At 40.8% G+C, this 16,845-nt stretch overlaps 1 protein-coding gene across 4 annotated transcripts in view; it reads left to right on the top strand.

The window, feature by feature from the left end:
* Window positions 1-16,845, top strand: part of LOC101884729 (protein Aster-A) — a 23,578-nt gene continuing 6,733 nt past the window's right edge. Inside the window, exons 1-7 of one of the 4 annotated variants that reach the window (XM_087241763.1) lie at window positions 1-285; window positions 2,656-2,940; window positions 4,145-4,270; window positions 15,865-15,922; window positions 16,036-16,108; window positions 16,199-16,302; window positions 16,538-16,636. In XM_087241763.1, the coding sequence (XP_087097889.1) occupies window positions 2,828-2,940; window positions 4,145-4,270; window positions 15,865-15,922; window positions 16,036-16,108; window positions 16,199-16,302; window positions 16,538-16,636 (573 nt within the window). In that variant the 5' untranslated portion in view covers window positions 1-285; window positions 2,656-2,827. Of the gene's footprint in view, window positions 286-2,322; window positions 2,941-4,144; window positions 4,271-15,861; window positions 15,923-16,035; window positions 16,109-16,198; window positions 16,303-16,537; window positions 16,637-16,845 lie in introns of those variants that run through there. The other 3 variants (XM_087241762.1, XM_087241764.1, XM_087241765.1) reach the window with 3 other exon arrangements.

The raw sequence follows: 16,845 nt of genomic DNA, 5'->3' as shown, positions 1-16,845 counted from the left end.
TGTTTTAAGATGTGGGTCTGATGTTGAGCAGCCTGGACATGTTTGAAATGAAGTGTAAATGTGTGAGACAGTGATGAACATTCGTGTTTGATGAGGCGTGAGTCATCCTCTGGAGCCCAGAATAACTCTTCACACACACTTCACTTCTACACTCGCCTCTGCATCATGAAGGAGTTCAGAATCTGCTGCGTCACGTGACCTGACAGCCGAGCTCAGTGTGTCGCAGGTGAAGATCAAACCCGCTGAGACACAATCATCTGTGGGTCTGCAGAACAGAGAATCAGCGTGAGTAATAATGTACACACACACACACTCTCTGCTCTCTGCTCTCTCTCTCTCTCGCTCTCTCTCTCTCTCGCTCTCTCTCTCTCCATGTGTGTAATGCTGTGTTTACTGCACATGTATATTCTCTAAACTGGCCCCTCACAGTAAACACTCTGCTCTTCTACATCTCCACTGTTCATTCTGTCGCCCTGTTCAGCCCTGCTCCTCATGAAGACCAAAACAGTGTCTCTACAAGGTCAACATTTGCTGGAATTGCTATACTTGTGGGGACATTTGGTCATAAGTAGTGCCAGACGGAATCTGCGCACAGTTTTTGCTATTTCTGCGCAGAATTTTGTTATAAATCTGCAGATTTATTTTGGGAGTATTATAACTAAAACCGTAATGTATGAAATAATAAATAATACCTTTTAAACTTGTATTTAATGTTTACAATGCAAATCCAGTTAGATCCACGTATTTGGTAAACAAATCAAGTCTCTCATATGATATCTCTACTAAAGACAGAACACATGACTGTACACACTGCATGCATAAATCATATAAATATTTTCATATTAATGTATAATATTACTGAAATTACCTTAAAACTGAATAAATATAAATGCACACACAATTATTCAAGTGAATAAGCAGAATCAATGATGGGCTAAACGTCTGCAGAATTCTGCGCGCGCTGATTCTGTGTGGGCCTGGTCATGTCACCTTCTCCTGCACCTGTGTCATGCACTTGACATTATACAAGTGTCCTGATATGTTACAAACACACACACACACACATACGCTGGGTGGCACAAGACTGATGTAACACATCAGCATCGTTACATCTTCATTTTAATTAGCTCCTCTTAATTGTTCATCAGTCACTGATTCATTATGGACTCAAACACACACACATACATTGAATGTTATTGAAATGTGTGCGTGTGTGTGTGTGTGTGTGTTTCAGTTTCAATAAGGCATACTTTTTAAATATGATATATATATATATATATATATATATATATATACTACAGTATGTTATAGTAAACTGAACCATAGTAGAGTATATACGACAGTATTCACAACCCACTGTTAATGAACGCTTCAGCATGCTGTAGTAATAACTATACTGAACTGATACATACTGTAGTGTACTCCAGTTTTACTAAACATCACTACACAGATCAGTTACTATAGCTGCTGTGTTACCATAGCAACTGTAGAATCACCACAACAGATCAGTTACTGTAGCTACTGTGTTACCATAGCAACTGTAGAATCACTACAACAGATCAGTTACTGTAGCTACTGTGTTACCATAGCAACTGTAGAATCACCACAACAGATCAGTTACTATAGCTAGTGTGTTTCCATAGTAACTGTAGAATCACCACGACAGATCAGTTACTATAGCTGCCATGTTACCGTAGCGACAGTGTAATCACCAGAGCAGATTATGTATTGGAGTACTTCACTATGGTATGGGTAAACACACTGTGGGGATCTACAGTAAATCCTATAGTGTTTGACCTATTCAAAGGATTTTTTCATGTGGTTGAATGAATTCTGCAAACAACATCAGACAAAGCAAGGTGTGCGTGTGTGTGTTTGTGTGTGCATGTGTGTGTGTGGTGCTCTAATAATATGTCTCAGTGGGGGTGTGTGTGTGTAATGTGAGCTGTTCTTCCTCCTCATTGTCCTCTGAGCGTCCACTCTGTTCTGTCTGCTGTGTGTGTGTTTGTGCTCTCCCTGAGTAACCTCTTCTGCTGTCCGGTGTGTGATATCAGTGTGTGAGGCCTGAGCTGCTCATGACAAACTAATGATCATATCTGAGTTCTGCACACACACACACACACACACACACACTGAGCTGCTCATTTACATATACATATTGTTTGCGTTTGTTTGTACGTGTTTGTGGGACTGTATGTTTACATATGTTGTGTGTTGTACTGTGTGTGTGTGTGTGTGTGTGTGTGTGTGTGTGTGATTGCATATGTTTGTGTGAGGGTCTGTGTGTGTGTGTATGAATTTGTCTGTAAATGTGTTTGTGATGGAGTGTGTTTACATGTATGTGTGTGTGTGTATATCATTGCATATGTATATGTGTGTGTTTGAGGGTATGTATGTGTGTATGTGCGTGTGAGTCCATATATTTGTGTATCTGTGTGTGTATGTATCTGTGTGTGTGATTGCTTGTATTGTGCCATTTATCCTGATTAATGAACCGTGAGGAACATTCTGTGTGTGTGTGTGTGCGTGTGTGTGTGTGTGTCCTCTCAGACGCCTGTATCTGATCAGAACGTTTGAAATGAAAGTGTTTTTCTTGTTTCCTTATTCCGTGTGCAGTGAGAGTAAATGTCAGTGTGTGTGTGTGTGCGCGCGCAGGTGTGTCTCAGTCATGTGTTTTTGCTCAGAAGGCGGGGTCAGACACACAACATTTGCATTAAGAAATGTCTTTAAGCATTCAGAAGAGTCATGGTGATGCAGGTGGGAGTGTCTGTGGCAGGAGTGGGCGTGGTCATCATTGTGTGGGCGTGGTCATCATCAGATCTGACTGATGTGTGAATATAACGCACTGATGTACAGCAGAAGCACCGATTCTGACAACAGCAGCAGCTTCATCATGAGCAGCAGGAAGATCAGCAGGAGGTTTTCTCTGGACAGCTCAGGGTGAGAAACACACGCGCACACACACACACACACACACACACACACACATGTTAACAGAAGAAAAGGCATCAACATATAAAACAAATATAATCCTACAATGTGCAAATCACTGGAATGTAATCAGACCGGTTTATGAGTTATTTTTATTATATATTTGCATATTTTATTGTATAATTCAACTCATGTCCAATATTATATATAGATCAACTTCAACACATTAAGATGTTGTTATTGTAATTATATTTTCCCTTGAAGATGTTTTGGTGGATTATCAGAGCTTCAGGAACTGAAAGTGTTGAGGCACGTGTGAAACTCAACCTGTCTGTGTTCATTTTTACCGGTGAAGTAGAGTAAAAATGAGCCTCCGGGACACACACACACACACACACACACACACACACACACACAACTCATAAACTATTAGATATGTCACTATCAGCTTTCCCATGACACAGCTTTGGTGATTATGTGTGCTTTCTAAACGTATTGTATGTGGTGTGTTTGTGTGTGTGTGTTTGTGTGTGTGGTGTGTGTGTGTGTGTGTGTGTGTGTGTGTGTGTGTGTGTGTGTGTGTGTGTGTGTGTGTGTGTGTGTGTGTGTGTTTGTTTTGTGTTTGTTTTGTGTGTGTGCGTGTGTGTGTGTGTGTTATTCAACCTCCTGTTCAATTTTAATTGTTTTATTTTGTCCCCAATTTCTGTTTAACGGACAGCAGATGTCTCCAGCACATTTCTAATCATCTCTAATTCTCTTCTCCATGATGACAGCTCATAATATTAGACTGGATAATCTTCAAGACACTAGTGTTCAGCTTACAGTAACATGTGAAGGCTTCACTAGGGTAATTAGGGTAAAGTTAGGCAAGTCATTGTATAACAGTGGTTTGTTCTGGAGACAATCCAACACTAATATTGCTGAAGGGGCGAATAATATTGAGCTTAACATGACTTTAATGAAAAACTGCTGAATGTAGTGTTTGAGTGTGTGTCAGTGATCAGCAGTGTGTGTGTGTGAGTGTGTGGAGAAGAGCTCTAGAACACAGAACATTCTCAATATGAGTGTATTTCTGAACTGAGTAATCTGCTTCTGGCCTGATATGATCTTTATTTAGAAGTGAACATGTTTTCACTATCTTTGTTTCATGTTACACAGATGCATATGTGAGGCTCAACCGTGTGTGTGTGTGTGTGTGTGTGTGTGTGTTCAGGTATCGTCCTCAGACCAGTGGAGTGACAGTGAAGCCCAAGAGCATCATGAGAAGATCTTCAGACAGCAAAACCTTTCAGAGCGTAGCAGAGGCGCAGCTGGAGCTCCTGGAGAAGAACAACTCACAGTAAGCAGACTAATGGACAGTCATGTGACTAAAGTAACTGAACATTTACATTTACATTTAGTCATTTAGCAGACGCTTTTATCCAAAGCGACTTACAAATGAGGACAAGGAAGCAATTTACACAACTAAGAGCAACAATAAATAAGTACTAAAGGCAAGTTTCAGGTCTGTAAAGTCTAAGCAGGGAAGTATTAGTAGTTTTTTTTTTTTTTTGTACAACTGAACTGAACACATGACTCTGTTACTAAATGTTCAAATAGTTGACGGTGACAGAGTTGAAGATAACAGAGTTGTCGATAACAGAGTTGATGATACAGAGTCGACGATACAGAGTTGACGATACAGAGTTGACGATACAGAGTTGACGATACAGAGTTGACGATAACAGAGTTGACGATACAGAGTTGACGATAACAGAGTCAATAACAGAGTTGACGATACAGAGTTGACGATACAGAGTTGTCGATAACAGAGTTGACGATAACAGAGTTGACGATACAGAGTTGACGATACAGAGTTGACGATACAGAGTTGACGATACAGAGTTGACGATAACAGAGTTGACGATACAGAGTTGACGATAACAGAGTCAATAACAGAGTTGACGATACAGAGTTGACGATACAGAGTTGTCGATAACAGAGTTGACGATAACAGAGTTGACGATACAGAGTTGACGATACAGAGTTGACGATACAGAGTTGACGATAACAGAGTGACTATAGCAGAGTTGACGATAACAGAGTCAATAACAGAGTTGACGATAACAGAGTTGACGATAACAGAGTTGACGATACAGAGTTGACGATAACAGAGTCAATAACAGAGTTGTCGATAACAGAGTTGACGATAACAGAGTTGACGATACAGAGTTGACGATACAGAGTTGACGATACAGAGTTGACGATAACAGAGTCAATAACAGAGTTGACGATACAGAGTTGACGATACAGAGTTGTCGATAACAGAGTTGACGATAACAGAGTTGACGATACAGAGTTGACGATACAGAGTTGACGATACAGAGTTGACGATACAGAGTTGACGATAACAGAGTTGACGATACAGAGTTGACGATACAGAGTTGACGATACAGAGTTGACGATACAGAGTTGACGATACAGAGTTGTCGATAACAGAGTTGACGATAACAGAGTTGACGATACAGAGTTGACGATACAGAGTTGACGATACAGAGTTGACGATACAGAGTTGACGATAACAGAGTTGACGATACAGAGTTGACGATAACAGAGTCAATAACAGAGTTGACGATACAGAGTTGACGATACAGAGTTGTCGATAACAGAGTTGACGATAACAGAGTTGACGATACAGAGTTGACGATACAGAGTTGACGATACAGAGTTGACGATAACAGAGTGACTATAGCAGAGTTGACGATAACAGAGTCAATAACAGAGTTGACGATAACAGAGTTGACGATAACAGAGTTGACGATACAGAGTTGACGATAACAGAGTCAATAACAGAGTTGTCGATAACAGAGTTGACGATAACAGAGTTGACGATACAGAGTTGACGATACAGAGTTGACGATACAGAGTTGACGATAACAGAGTCAATAACAGAGTTGACGATACAGAGTTGACGATAACAGAGTCAATAACAGAGTTGACGATACAGAGTTGACGATACAGAGTTGTCGATAACAGAGTTGACGATAACAGAGTTGACGATACAGAGTTGACGATACAGAGTTGACGATACAGAGTTGACGATAACAGAGTCAATAACAGAGTTGACGATAACAGAGTTGACGATACAGAGTTGACGATACAGAGTTGACGATAACAGAGTCAATAACAGAGTTGACGATACAGAGTTGACGATACAGAGTTGTCGATAACAGAGTTGACGATACAGAGTTGACGATACAGAGTTGACGATACAGAGTTGACGATAACAGAGTTGACGATAACAGAGTTGACGATAACAGAGTTGACGATAACAGAGTTGACGATACAGAGTTGACGATAACAGAGTCAATAACAGAGTTGACGATACAGAGTTGACGATACAGAGTTGTCGATAACAGAGTTGACGATAACAGAGTTGACGATACAGAGTTGACGATACAGAGTTGACTATAGCAGAGTCGACGATAACAGAGTCAATAACAGAGTTGACGATACAGAGTTGACGATACAGAGTTGACGATACAGAGTTGATGATACAGAGTCGACGATAACAGAGTTGACGATACAGAGTTGACGATACAGAGTTGACGATAACAGAGTTGACTATAGCAGAGTCGACGATAACAGAGTCAATAACAGAGTTGACGATACAGGGTTGTCGATAACAGAGTTGACGATAACAGAGTTGACGATATAGAGTTGACGATACAGAGTTGACGATACAGAGTTGACGATAACAGAGTGACTATAGCAGAGTCGACGATAACAGAGTCAATAACAGCGTTGACGATAACAGAGTTGACGATAACAGAGTTGACGATAACAGAGTTGACGATACAGAGTTGACTATAGCAGAGTCGACGATAACAGAGTCAATAACAGAGTTGACGATACAGAGTTGACGATACAGAGTTGACGATACAGAGTTGTCGATAGCAGAGTCGACGATAACAGAGTCAATAACAGAGTTGACGATACAGAGTTGACGATACAGAGTTGATGATACAGAGTCGACGATAACAGAGTCAACGATAACAGAGTTGACGATACAGAGTTGACGATACAGAGTTGACGATACAGAATTGACGATACAGAGTTGATGATACAGAGTTGATGATACAGAGTTGATGATACAGAGTCGACGATAACAGAGTTGACGATACAGAGTTGACGATACAGAGTTGACGATACAGAGTTGTCGATAACAGAGTTGACGATAACAGAGTTGACAATACAGAGTTGACGATACAGAGTTGACGATACAGAGTTGACGATAACAGAGTGACTATAGCAGAGTCGACGATAACAGAGTCAATAACAGAGTTGAGGATAACAGAGATGACGATAACAGAGTTGACGATAACAGAGTTGACGATACAGAGTTGACTATAGCAGAGTCGACGATAACAGAGTCAATAACAGAGTTGACGATACAGAGTTGACGATACAGAGTTGTCGATAACAGAGTTGATGATAACAGAGTTGACGATACAGAGTTGACGATACAGAGTTGACGATAACAGAGTTGACTATAGCAGAGTCGACGATAACAGAGTCAATAACAGAGTTGACGATAACAGAGTTGACGATACAGAGTTGACGATACAGAGTTGACGATACAGAGTTGATGATACAGAGTCGACGATAACAGAGTCGACGATAACAGAGTTGACGATACAGAGTTGACGATACAGAGTTGACGATAACAGAGTTGACTCTAGCAGAATCGACGATAACAGAGTCAATAAGAGTTGACGATACAGAGTTGTCGATAACAGAGTTGACGATAACAGAGTTGACGATAACAGAGTTGACGATACAGAGTTGACGATACAGAGTCGATGATAAAGAGTCGACGATAACAGAGTTGACGATAACAGAGTTGACGATACAGAGTTGACGATACAGAGTTGACGATACAGAGTTGACGATACAGAGTTGATGTTACAGAGTCAACGATAACAGAGTTGACGATACAGAGTTGACGATACAGAGTCGACGATAACAGAGTCAACGATAACAGAGTTGACGATACAGAGTTGACGATACAGAGTTGACGATAACAGAGTTGACTATAGCAGAGTCGACGATAACAGAGTCAATAACAGAGTTGACGATACAGAGTTGTCGATAACAGAGTTGACGATAACAGAGTTGACGATACAGAGTTGACGATACAGAGTTGATGATACAGAGTTGACGATACAGAGTTGACGATACAGAGTTGACGATACAGAGTTGATGATACAGAGTTGACGATACAGAGTTGACGATACAGAGTTGACGATACAGAGTTGACGATACAGAGTTGATGATAACAGAGTTGACGATAACAGAGTCAATAACAGAGTTGACAATAACAGAGTTGACGATAACAGAGTTGACGATACAGAGTTGACGATACAGAGTTGATGATACAGAGTTGACGATACAGAGTTGACGATACAGAGTTGACGATACAGAGTTGACGATACAGAGTTGACGATACAGAGTTGACGATACAGAGTTGACGATACAGAGTTGACGATACAGAGTTGATGATACAGAGTTGACGATACAGAGTTGACGATACAGAGTTGACGATACAGAGTTGACGATACAGAGTTGATGATAACAGAGTTGACGATAACAGAGTCAATAACAGAGTTGACGATAACAGAGTTGACGATACAGAGTTGATGATACAGAGTTGACGATACAGAGTTGATGATACAGAGTCGACGATAACAGAGTCAACGATACAGAGTTGACGATAACAGAGTTGACGATAACAGAGTCAATAACAGAGTTGACGATAACAGAGTTGACGATAACAGAGTTGACGATACAGAGTTGACGATACAGAGTTGATGATACAGAGTCGACGATACAGAGTTGATGATACAGAGTTGACGATACAGAGTTGATGATACAGAGTCGACGATAACAGAGTCAACGATAACAGAGTTGACGATACAGAGTTGACGATACAGAGTTGACGGTAACAGAGTTGACTATAGCAGAGTTGACGATAACAGAGTCAATAACAGAGTTGACGATACATAGTTGTCGATAACAGAGTTGACGATAACAGAGTTGACGATACAGAGTTGACGATACAGAGTTGACGATACAGAGTTGACGATAACAGAGTTGACGATACAGAGTTGACGATACAGAGTTATCGATAACAGAGTTGACGATAACAGAGTTGACTATAGCAGAGTTGACGATAACAGAGTCAATAACAGAGTTGACGATACATAGTTGTCGATAACAGAGTTGACGATAACAGAGTTGACGATACAGAGTTGACGATACAGAGTTGACGATACAGAGTTGACGATACAGAGTTGACGATAACAGAGTTGACGATACAGAGTTGACGATACAGAGTTATCGATAACAGAGTTGACGATAACAGAGTTGACTATAGCAGAGTTGACGATAACAGAGTCAATAACAGAGTTGACGATACATAGTTGTCGATAACAGAGTTGACGATAACAGAGTTGACGATAACAGAGTTGACGATACAGAGTTGACGATAACAGAGTTGACGATAACAGAGTTGACTATAGCAGAGTCGATGATAACAGAGTCAATAACAGAGTTGACAATAACAGAGTTGACGATACAGAGTTGACGATAACAGAGTTGACGATACAGAGTTGACGATACAGAGTTGATGATGCAGAGTCGACGATAACAGAGTCAACGATAACAGAGTTGACTATAGCAGAGTCGACGATAACAGAGTCAATAACAGAGTTGACGATAACAGAGTTGACGATAACAGAGTTGATGATACAGAGTCGATGATAACAGAGTCAACGATAACAGAGTTGACGATACAGAGTTGACGATAACAGAGTTGACTATAGCAGAGTTGACGATAAAAGAGTCAATAACAGAGTTGACGAAACATAGTTGTCGATAACAGAGTTGACGATAACAGAGTTGACGATACAGAGTTTACGATACAGAGTTGACGATACAGAGTTGACGATAACAGAGTTGACTATAGCAGAGTCAACGATAACAGAGTCAATAACAGAGTTGACGATACAGAGTTGTCGATAACAGAGTTGATGATACAGAGTCGACGATACAGAGTTGACGATACAGAGTTGACGATACAGAGTTGACGATACAGAGTTGTCGATAACAGAGTTGACGATAACAGAGTTGACGATACAGAGTTGACGATACAGAGTTGACGATAACAGAGTGACTATAGCAGAGTTGACGATAACAGAGTCAATAACAGAGTTGACGATAACAGAGTTGACGATAACAGAGTTGACGATACAGAGTTGACGATAACAGAGTCAATAACAGAGTTGACGATACAGAGTTGACGATACAGAGTTGTCGATAACAGAGTTGACGATAACAGAGTTGACGATACAGAGTTGACGATACAGAGTTGACGATACAGAGTTGACGATAACAGAGTCAATAACAGAGTTGACGATAACAGAGTTGACGATACAGAGTTGACGATACAGAGTTGACGATAACAGAGTCAATAACAGAGTTGACGATACAGAGTTGACGATACAGAGTTGTCGATAACAGAGTTGACGATACAGAGTTGACGATACAGAGTTGACGATACAGAGTTGACGATAACAGAGTTGACGATAACAGAGTTGACGATAACAGAGTTGACGATAACAGAGTTGACGATACAGAGTTGACGATAACAGAGTCAATAACAGAGTTGACGATACAGAGTTGACGATACAGAGTTGTCGATAACAGAGTTGACGATAACAGAGTTGACGATACAGAGTTGACGATACAGAGTTGACTATAGCAGAGTCGACGATAACAGAGTCAATAACAGAGTTGACGATACAGAGTTGACGATACAGAGTTGACGATACAGAGTTGATGATACAGAGTCGACGATAACAGAGTCAACGATAACAGAGTTGACGATACAGAGTTGACGATACAGAGTTGACGATAACAGAGTTGACTATAGCAGAGTCGACGATAACAGAGTCAATAACAGAGTTGACGATACAGAGTTGTCGATAACAGAGTTGACGATAACAGAGTTGACGATATAGAGTTGACGATACAGAGTTGACGATACAGAGTTGACGATAACAGAGTGACTATAGCAGAGTCGACGATAACAGAGTCAATAACAGCGTTGACGATAACAGAGTTGACGATAACAGAGTTGACGATAACAGAGTTGACGATACAGAATTGACTATAGCAGAGTCGACGATAACAGAGTCAATAACAGAGTTGACGATACAGAGTTGACGATACAGAGTTGACGATACAGAGTTGTCGATAGCAGAGTCGACGATAACAGAGTCAATAACAGAGTTGACGATACAGAGTTGACGATACAGAGTTGACGATACAGAGTTGATGATACAGAGTCGACGATAACAGAGTCAACGATAACAGAGTTGACGATACAGAGTTGACGATACAGAGTTGACGATACAGAGTTGACGATACAGAGTTGATGATACAGAGTTGATGATACAGAGTTGATGATACAGAGTCGACGATAACAGAGTTGACGATACAGAGTTGACGATACAGAGTTGACGATACAGAGTTGTCGATAACAGAGTTGACGATAACAGAGTTGACAATACAGAGTTGACGATACAGAGTTGACGATACAGAGTTGACGATAACAGAGTGACTATAGCAGAGTCGACGATAACAGAGTCAATAACAGAGTTGACGATAACAGAGTTGACGATAACAGAGTTGACGATAACAGAGTTGACGATACAGAGTTGACTATAGCAGAGTCGACGATAACAGAGTCAATAACAGAGTTGACGATAACAGAGTTGACGATACAGAGTTGACGATACAGAGTTGACGATACAGAGTTGATGATACAGAGTCGACGATAACAGAGTCGACGATAACAGAGTTGACGATACAGAGTTGACGATAAAGAGTTGACGATAACAGAGTTGACTCTAGCAGAATCGACGATAACAGAGTCAATAAGAGTTGACGATACAGAGTTGTCGATAACAGAGTTGACGATAACAGAGTTGACGATAACAGAGTTGACGATACAGAGTTGACGATACAGAGTCGATGATAAAGAGTCGATGATAACAGAGTTGACGATAACAGAGTTGACGATACAGAGTTGACGATACAGAGTTGACGATACAGAGTTGACGATACAGAGTTGATGTTACAGAGTCAACGATAACAGAGTTGACGATACAGAGTTGACGATACAGAGTCGACGATAACAGAGTCAACGATAACAGAGTTGACGATACAGAGTTGACGATACAGAGTTGACGATAACAGAGTTGACTATAGCAGAGTCGACGATAACAGAGTCAATAACAGAGTTGACGATACAGAGTTGTCGATAACAGAGTTGACGATAACAGAGTTGACGATACAGAGTTGACGATACAGAGTTGATGATACAGAGTTGACGATACAGAGTTGACGATACAGAGTTGACGATACAGAGTTGATGATACAGAGTTGACGATACAGAGTTGACGATACAGAGTTGACGATACAGAGTTGACGATACAGAGTTGACGATACAGAGTTGATGATAACAGAGTTGACGATAACAGAGTCAATAACAGAGTTGACAATAACAGAGTTGACGATAACAGAGTTGACGATACAGAGTTGACGATACAGAGTTGATGATACAGAGTTGACGATACAGAGTTGACGATACAGAGTTGACGATACAGAGTTGACGATACAGAGTTGATGATACAGAGTTGACGATACAGAGTTGACGATACAGAGTTGATGATACAGAGTTGACGATACAGAGTTGACGATACAGAGTTGACGATACAGAGTTGACGATACAGAGTTGATGATAACAGAGTTGACGATAACAGAGTCAATAACAGAGTTGACGATAACAGAGTTGACGATACAGAGTTGATGATACAGAGTTGACGATACAGAGTTGATGATACAGAGTCGACGATAACAGAGTCAACGATACAGAGTTGACGATAACAGAGTTGACGATAACAGAGTCAATAACAGAGTTGACGATAACAGAGTTGACGATAACAGAGTTGACGATACAGAGTTGACGATACAGAGTTGACGATACAGAGTTGATGATACAGAGTTGACGATACAGAGTTGATGATACAGAGTCGACGATAACAGAGTCAACGATAACAGAGTTGACGATACAGAGTTGACGATACAGAGTTGACGGTAACAGAGTTGACTATAGCAGAGTTGACGATAACAGAGTCAATAACAGAGTTGACGATACATAGTTGACGATAACAGAGTTGACGATAACAGAGTTGACGATACAGAGTTGACGATACAGAGTTGACGATACAGAGTTGACGATAACAGAGTTGACGATACAGAGTTGACGATACAGAGTTATCGATAACAGAGTTGACGATAACAGAGTTGACTATAGCAGAGTTGACGATAACAGAGTCAATAACAGAGTTGACGATACATAGTTGTCGATAACAGAGTTGACGATAACAGAGTTGACGATACAGAGTTGACGATACAGAGTTGATGATGCAGAGTCGACGATAACAGAGTCAACGATAACAGAGTTGACGATACAGAGTTGACGATAACAGAGTTGACGATAACAGAGTTGACTATAGCAGAGTCGATGATAACAGAGTCAATAACAGAGTTGACAATAACAGAGTTGACGATACAGAGTTGACGATAACAGAGTTGACGATACAGAGTTGACGATACAGAGTTGATGATGCAGAGTCGACGATAACAGAGTCAACGATAACAGAGTTGACTATAGCAGAGTCGACGATAACAGAGTCAATAACAGAGTTGACGATAACAGAGTTGACGATAACAGAGTTGATGATACAGAGTCGATGATAACAGAGTCAACGATAACAGAGTTGACGATACAGAGTTGACGATAACAGAGTTGACTATAGCAGAGTTGACGATAAAAGAGTCAATAACAGAGTTGACGAAACATAGTTGTCGATAACAGAGTTGACGATAACAGAGTTGACGATACAGAGTTTACGATACAGAGTTGACGATACAGAGTTGACGATAACAGAGTTGACTATAGCAGAGTCAACGATAACAGAGTCAATAACAGAGTTGACGATACAGAGTTGACAATACAGAGTTGACGATACAGAGTTATCGATAACAGAGTTGACGATAACAGAGTTGACTATAGCAGAGTCGACGATAACAGAGTCAATACCAGAGTTGACGATAACAGAGTTGACGATACAGAGTTGACGATACAGAGTTGACGATAACAGAGTTGACTATAGCAGAGTCGACGATAAAAGAGTCAATAACAGAGTTGACGATAACAGAGTTGACGATAACAGAGTTGACGATACAGAGTTGACGATACAGAGTTGATGATGCAGAGTCGACGATAACAGAGTCAACGATAACAGAGTTGACGATACAGAGTTGACGATACAGAGTTATCGATAACAGAGTTGACGATAACAGAGTTGACTATAGCAGAGTCGACGATAACAGAGTCAATACCAGAGTTGACGATAACAGAGTTGACGATACAGAGTTGACGATACAGAGTTGACGATAACAGAGTTGACTATAGCAGAGTCGACGATAAAAGAGTCAATAACAGAGTTGACGATAACAGAGTTGACGATAACAGAGTTGACGATACAGAGTTGACGATACAGAGTTGATGATGCAGAGTCGACGATAACAGAGTCAACGATAACAGAGTTGACGATACAGAGTTGACGATAACAGAGTTGACTATAGCAGAGTCGACGATAAAAGAGTCAATAACAGAGTTGACAATAACAGAGTTGACGATACAGAGTTGATGATACAGAGTTGACGATACAGAGTTGATGATGCAGAGTCGACGATAACAGAGTCAACGATAACAGAGTTGACGATACAGAGTTGACGATAACAGAGTTGACGATACAGAGTTGACGATACAGAGTTGACGATAACAGAGTTGACGATAACAGAGTCAACGATAACAGAGTTGACGATACAGAGTTGACGATAACAGAGTTGACGATACATAGTTGTCGATAACAGAGTTGACGATAACAGAGTTGACGATAACAGAGTTGACGATACAGAGTTGACGATACAGAGTTGATGATGCAGAGTCGACGATAACAGAGTCAACGATAACAGAGTTGACGATACAGAGTTGACGATAACAGAGTTGACGATACAGAGTTGACGATACAGAGTTGATGATGCAGAGTCGACGATAACAGAGTCAACGATAACAGAGTTGACTATAGCAGAGTCGACAATAACAGAGTCAATAACAGAGTTGACGATAACAGAGTTGACGATAACAGAGTTGATGATACAGAGTCGACGATAACAGAGTCATTGATAACAGAGTTGACGATACAGAGTTTACGATACAGAGTTGACGATACAGAGTTGACGATAACAGAGTTGACTATAGCAGAGTCAACGATAACAGAGTCAATAACAGAGTTGACGATACAGAGTTGACAATACAGAGTTGACGATACAGAGTTATCGACAACAGAGTTGACGATAACAGAGTTGACTATAGCAGAGTCGACGATAACAGAGTCAATACCAGAGTTGACGATAACAGAGTTGACGATAACAGAGTTGACTATAGCAGAGTCGACGATAACAGAGTCAATACCAGAGTTGACGATAACAGAGTCAACGATAACAGAGTTGACGATAACAGAGTTGACTATAGCAGAGTCGACGATAAAAGAGTCAATAACAGAGTTGACAATAACAGAGTTGACGATACAGAGTTGACGATAACAGAGTTGAGGATAACAGAGTTGACGATAAGAGAGTTGACGGTCGCAGAGTTGACTGTAGCAGAGTTGACGCTAACAGAGTTGATGGTAATTGAGTGTTTGACTGGTTTTACTGGCATGATTGATTATTGATTATTGATCTGTTTTGCAGCAGGTTTTTGAGGATTGAGGAGGAGGGTCTGGATCGCTGTGATGGATCCACTGTTCCTAATGTGAGTCTCTTGTTCATCCCACTCATATGTGAACTAACACACACACACACACACACACACACACACACACACGCACGCACGCACAAGCTGATTTTCCTCTGTTCTGGGATCAGGGCTTTAAGCAGCACAACAGAAGCTTCCACCGGCTGTTCCCAGAGGTGCCGGAGCTGGAGGATCTGGAGCACGGTGAGTGTAGACCTGTGTGTGTGTCTGTGTGAGTGTAGATGTTTGTGTGTGTCTGCAGTGTGTGTGTGCTGACTCTGTCTGCTGTTTCAGTCTTCACCTGCGCACTGCAGAAGGAGCTGATCTACCAGGGGAAGATGTTTGTTTCCCGTCAGCACATCTGCTTTCACTCCAGCGTCCTGCTGAAGGAGACCAAGGTGAGCCACACACTCACACACACGCACACACACAAACACACACACACATGCACACGCACAAGTTTTTTGTATGTGTGCATATGTGATGTGTAATGTAATGTTTCTGTTTGTTTTTATATGTGTGTGTTTAGACAGTGTGTATATATAATGTGTTTCTTTGTGTGTGTGTGTGTGTGTGTGTGTGTGTGTGTGTGTGTGTGTGTGTGTGTGTGTGTGTGTGTGTGTGTGTGTGTAGGTAATAATTCAGATGTCCAGTGTTCAGAGCATACAGAAGAAACACACCGCTAAATTTGTCCCCAATGCTTTAGCTGTCGTCACCAATGACGGACTCAAGGTATAATAACAACACAATAATAATAACAACAATAACAATATAAGCAATAATAATATTAATAATAGTAGTAGTAGCCCATCCTCAGAGACAGCAGGTGATGAGAGTGATGTTCTGTGTTTTTAGTCAGTCCAGATTATTACAGGAGTCAGAACATTTCTCCTTCATGATGCAAACAATAGATTAAATAGATTATAGACTTATTTATCATC

Source organism: Danio rerio, chromosome 2 (genome assembly GCF_052040795.2).
Source record: "Danio rerio strain M-AB ecotype USA chromosome 2, GRCz13ab, whole genome shotgun sequence".
In the NCBI taxonomy this organism is placed as follows: domain Eukaryota; kingdom Metazoa; phylum Chordata; class Actinopteri; order Cypriniformes; family Danionidae; genus Danio; species Danio rerio.
The sequence above is the reverse complement of the archived record's forward strand: the minus strand, read 5'-3'. Positions and strand labels throughout refer to the sequence as shown.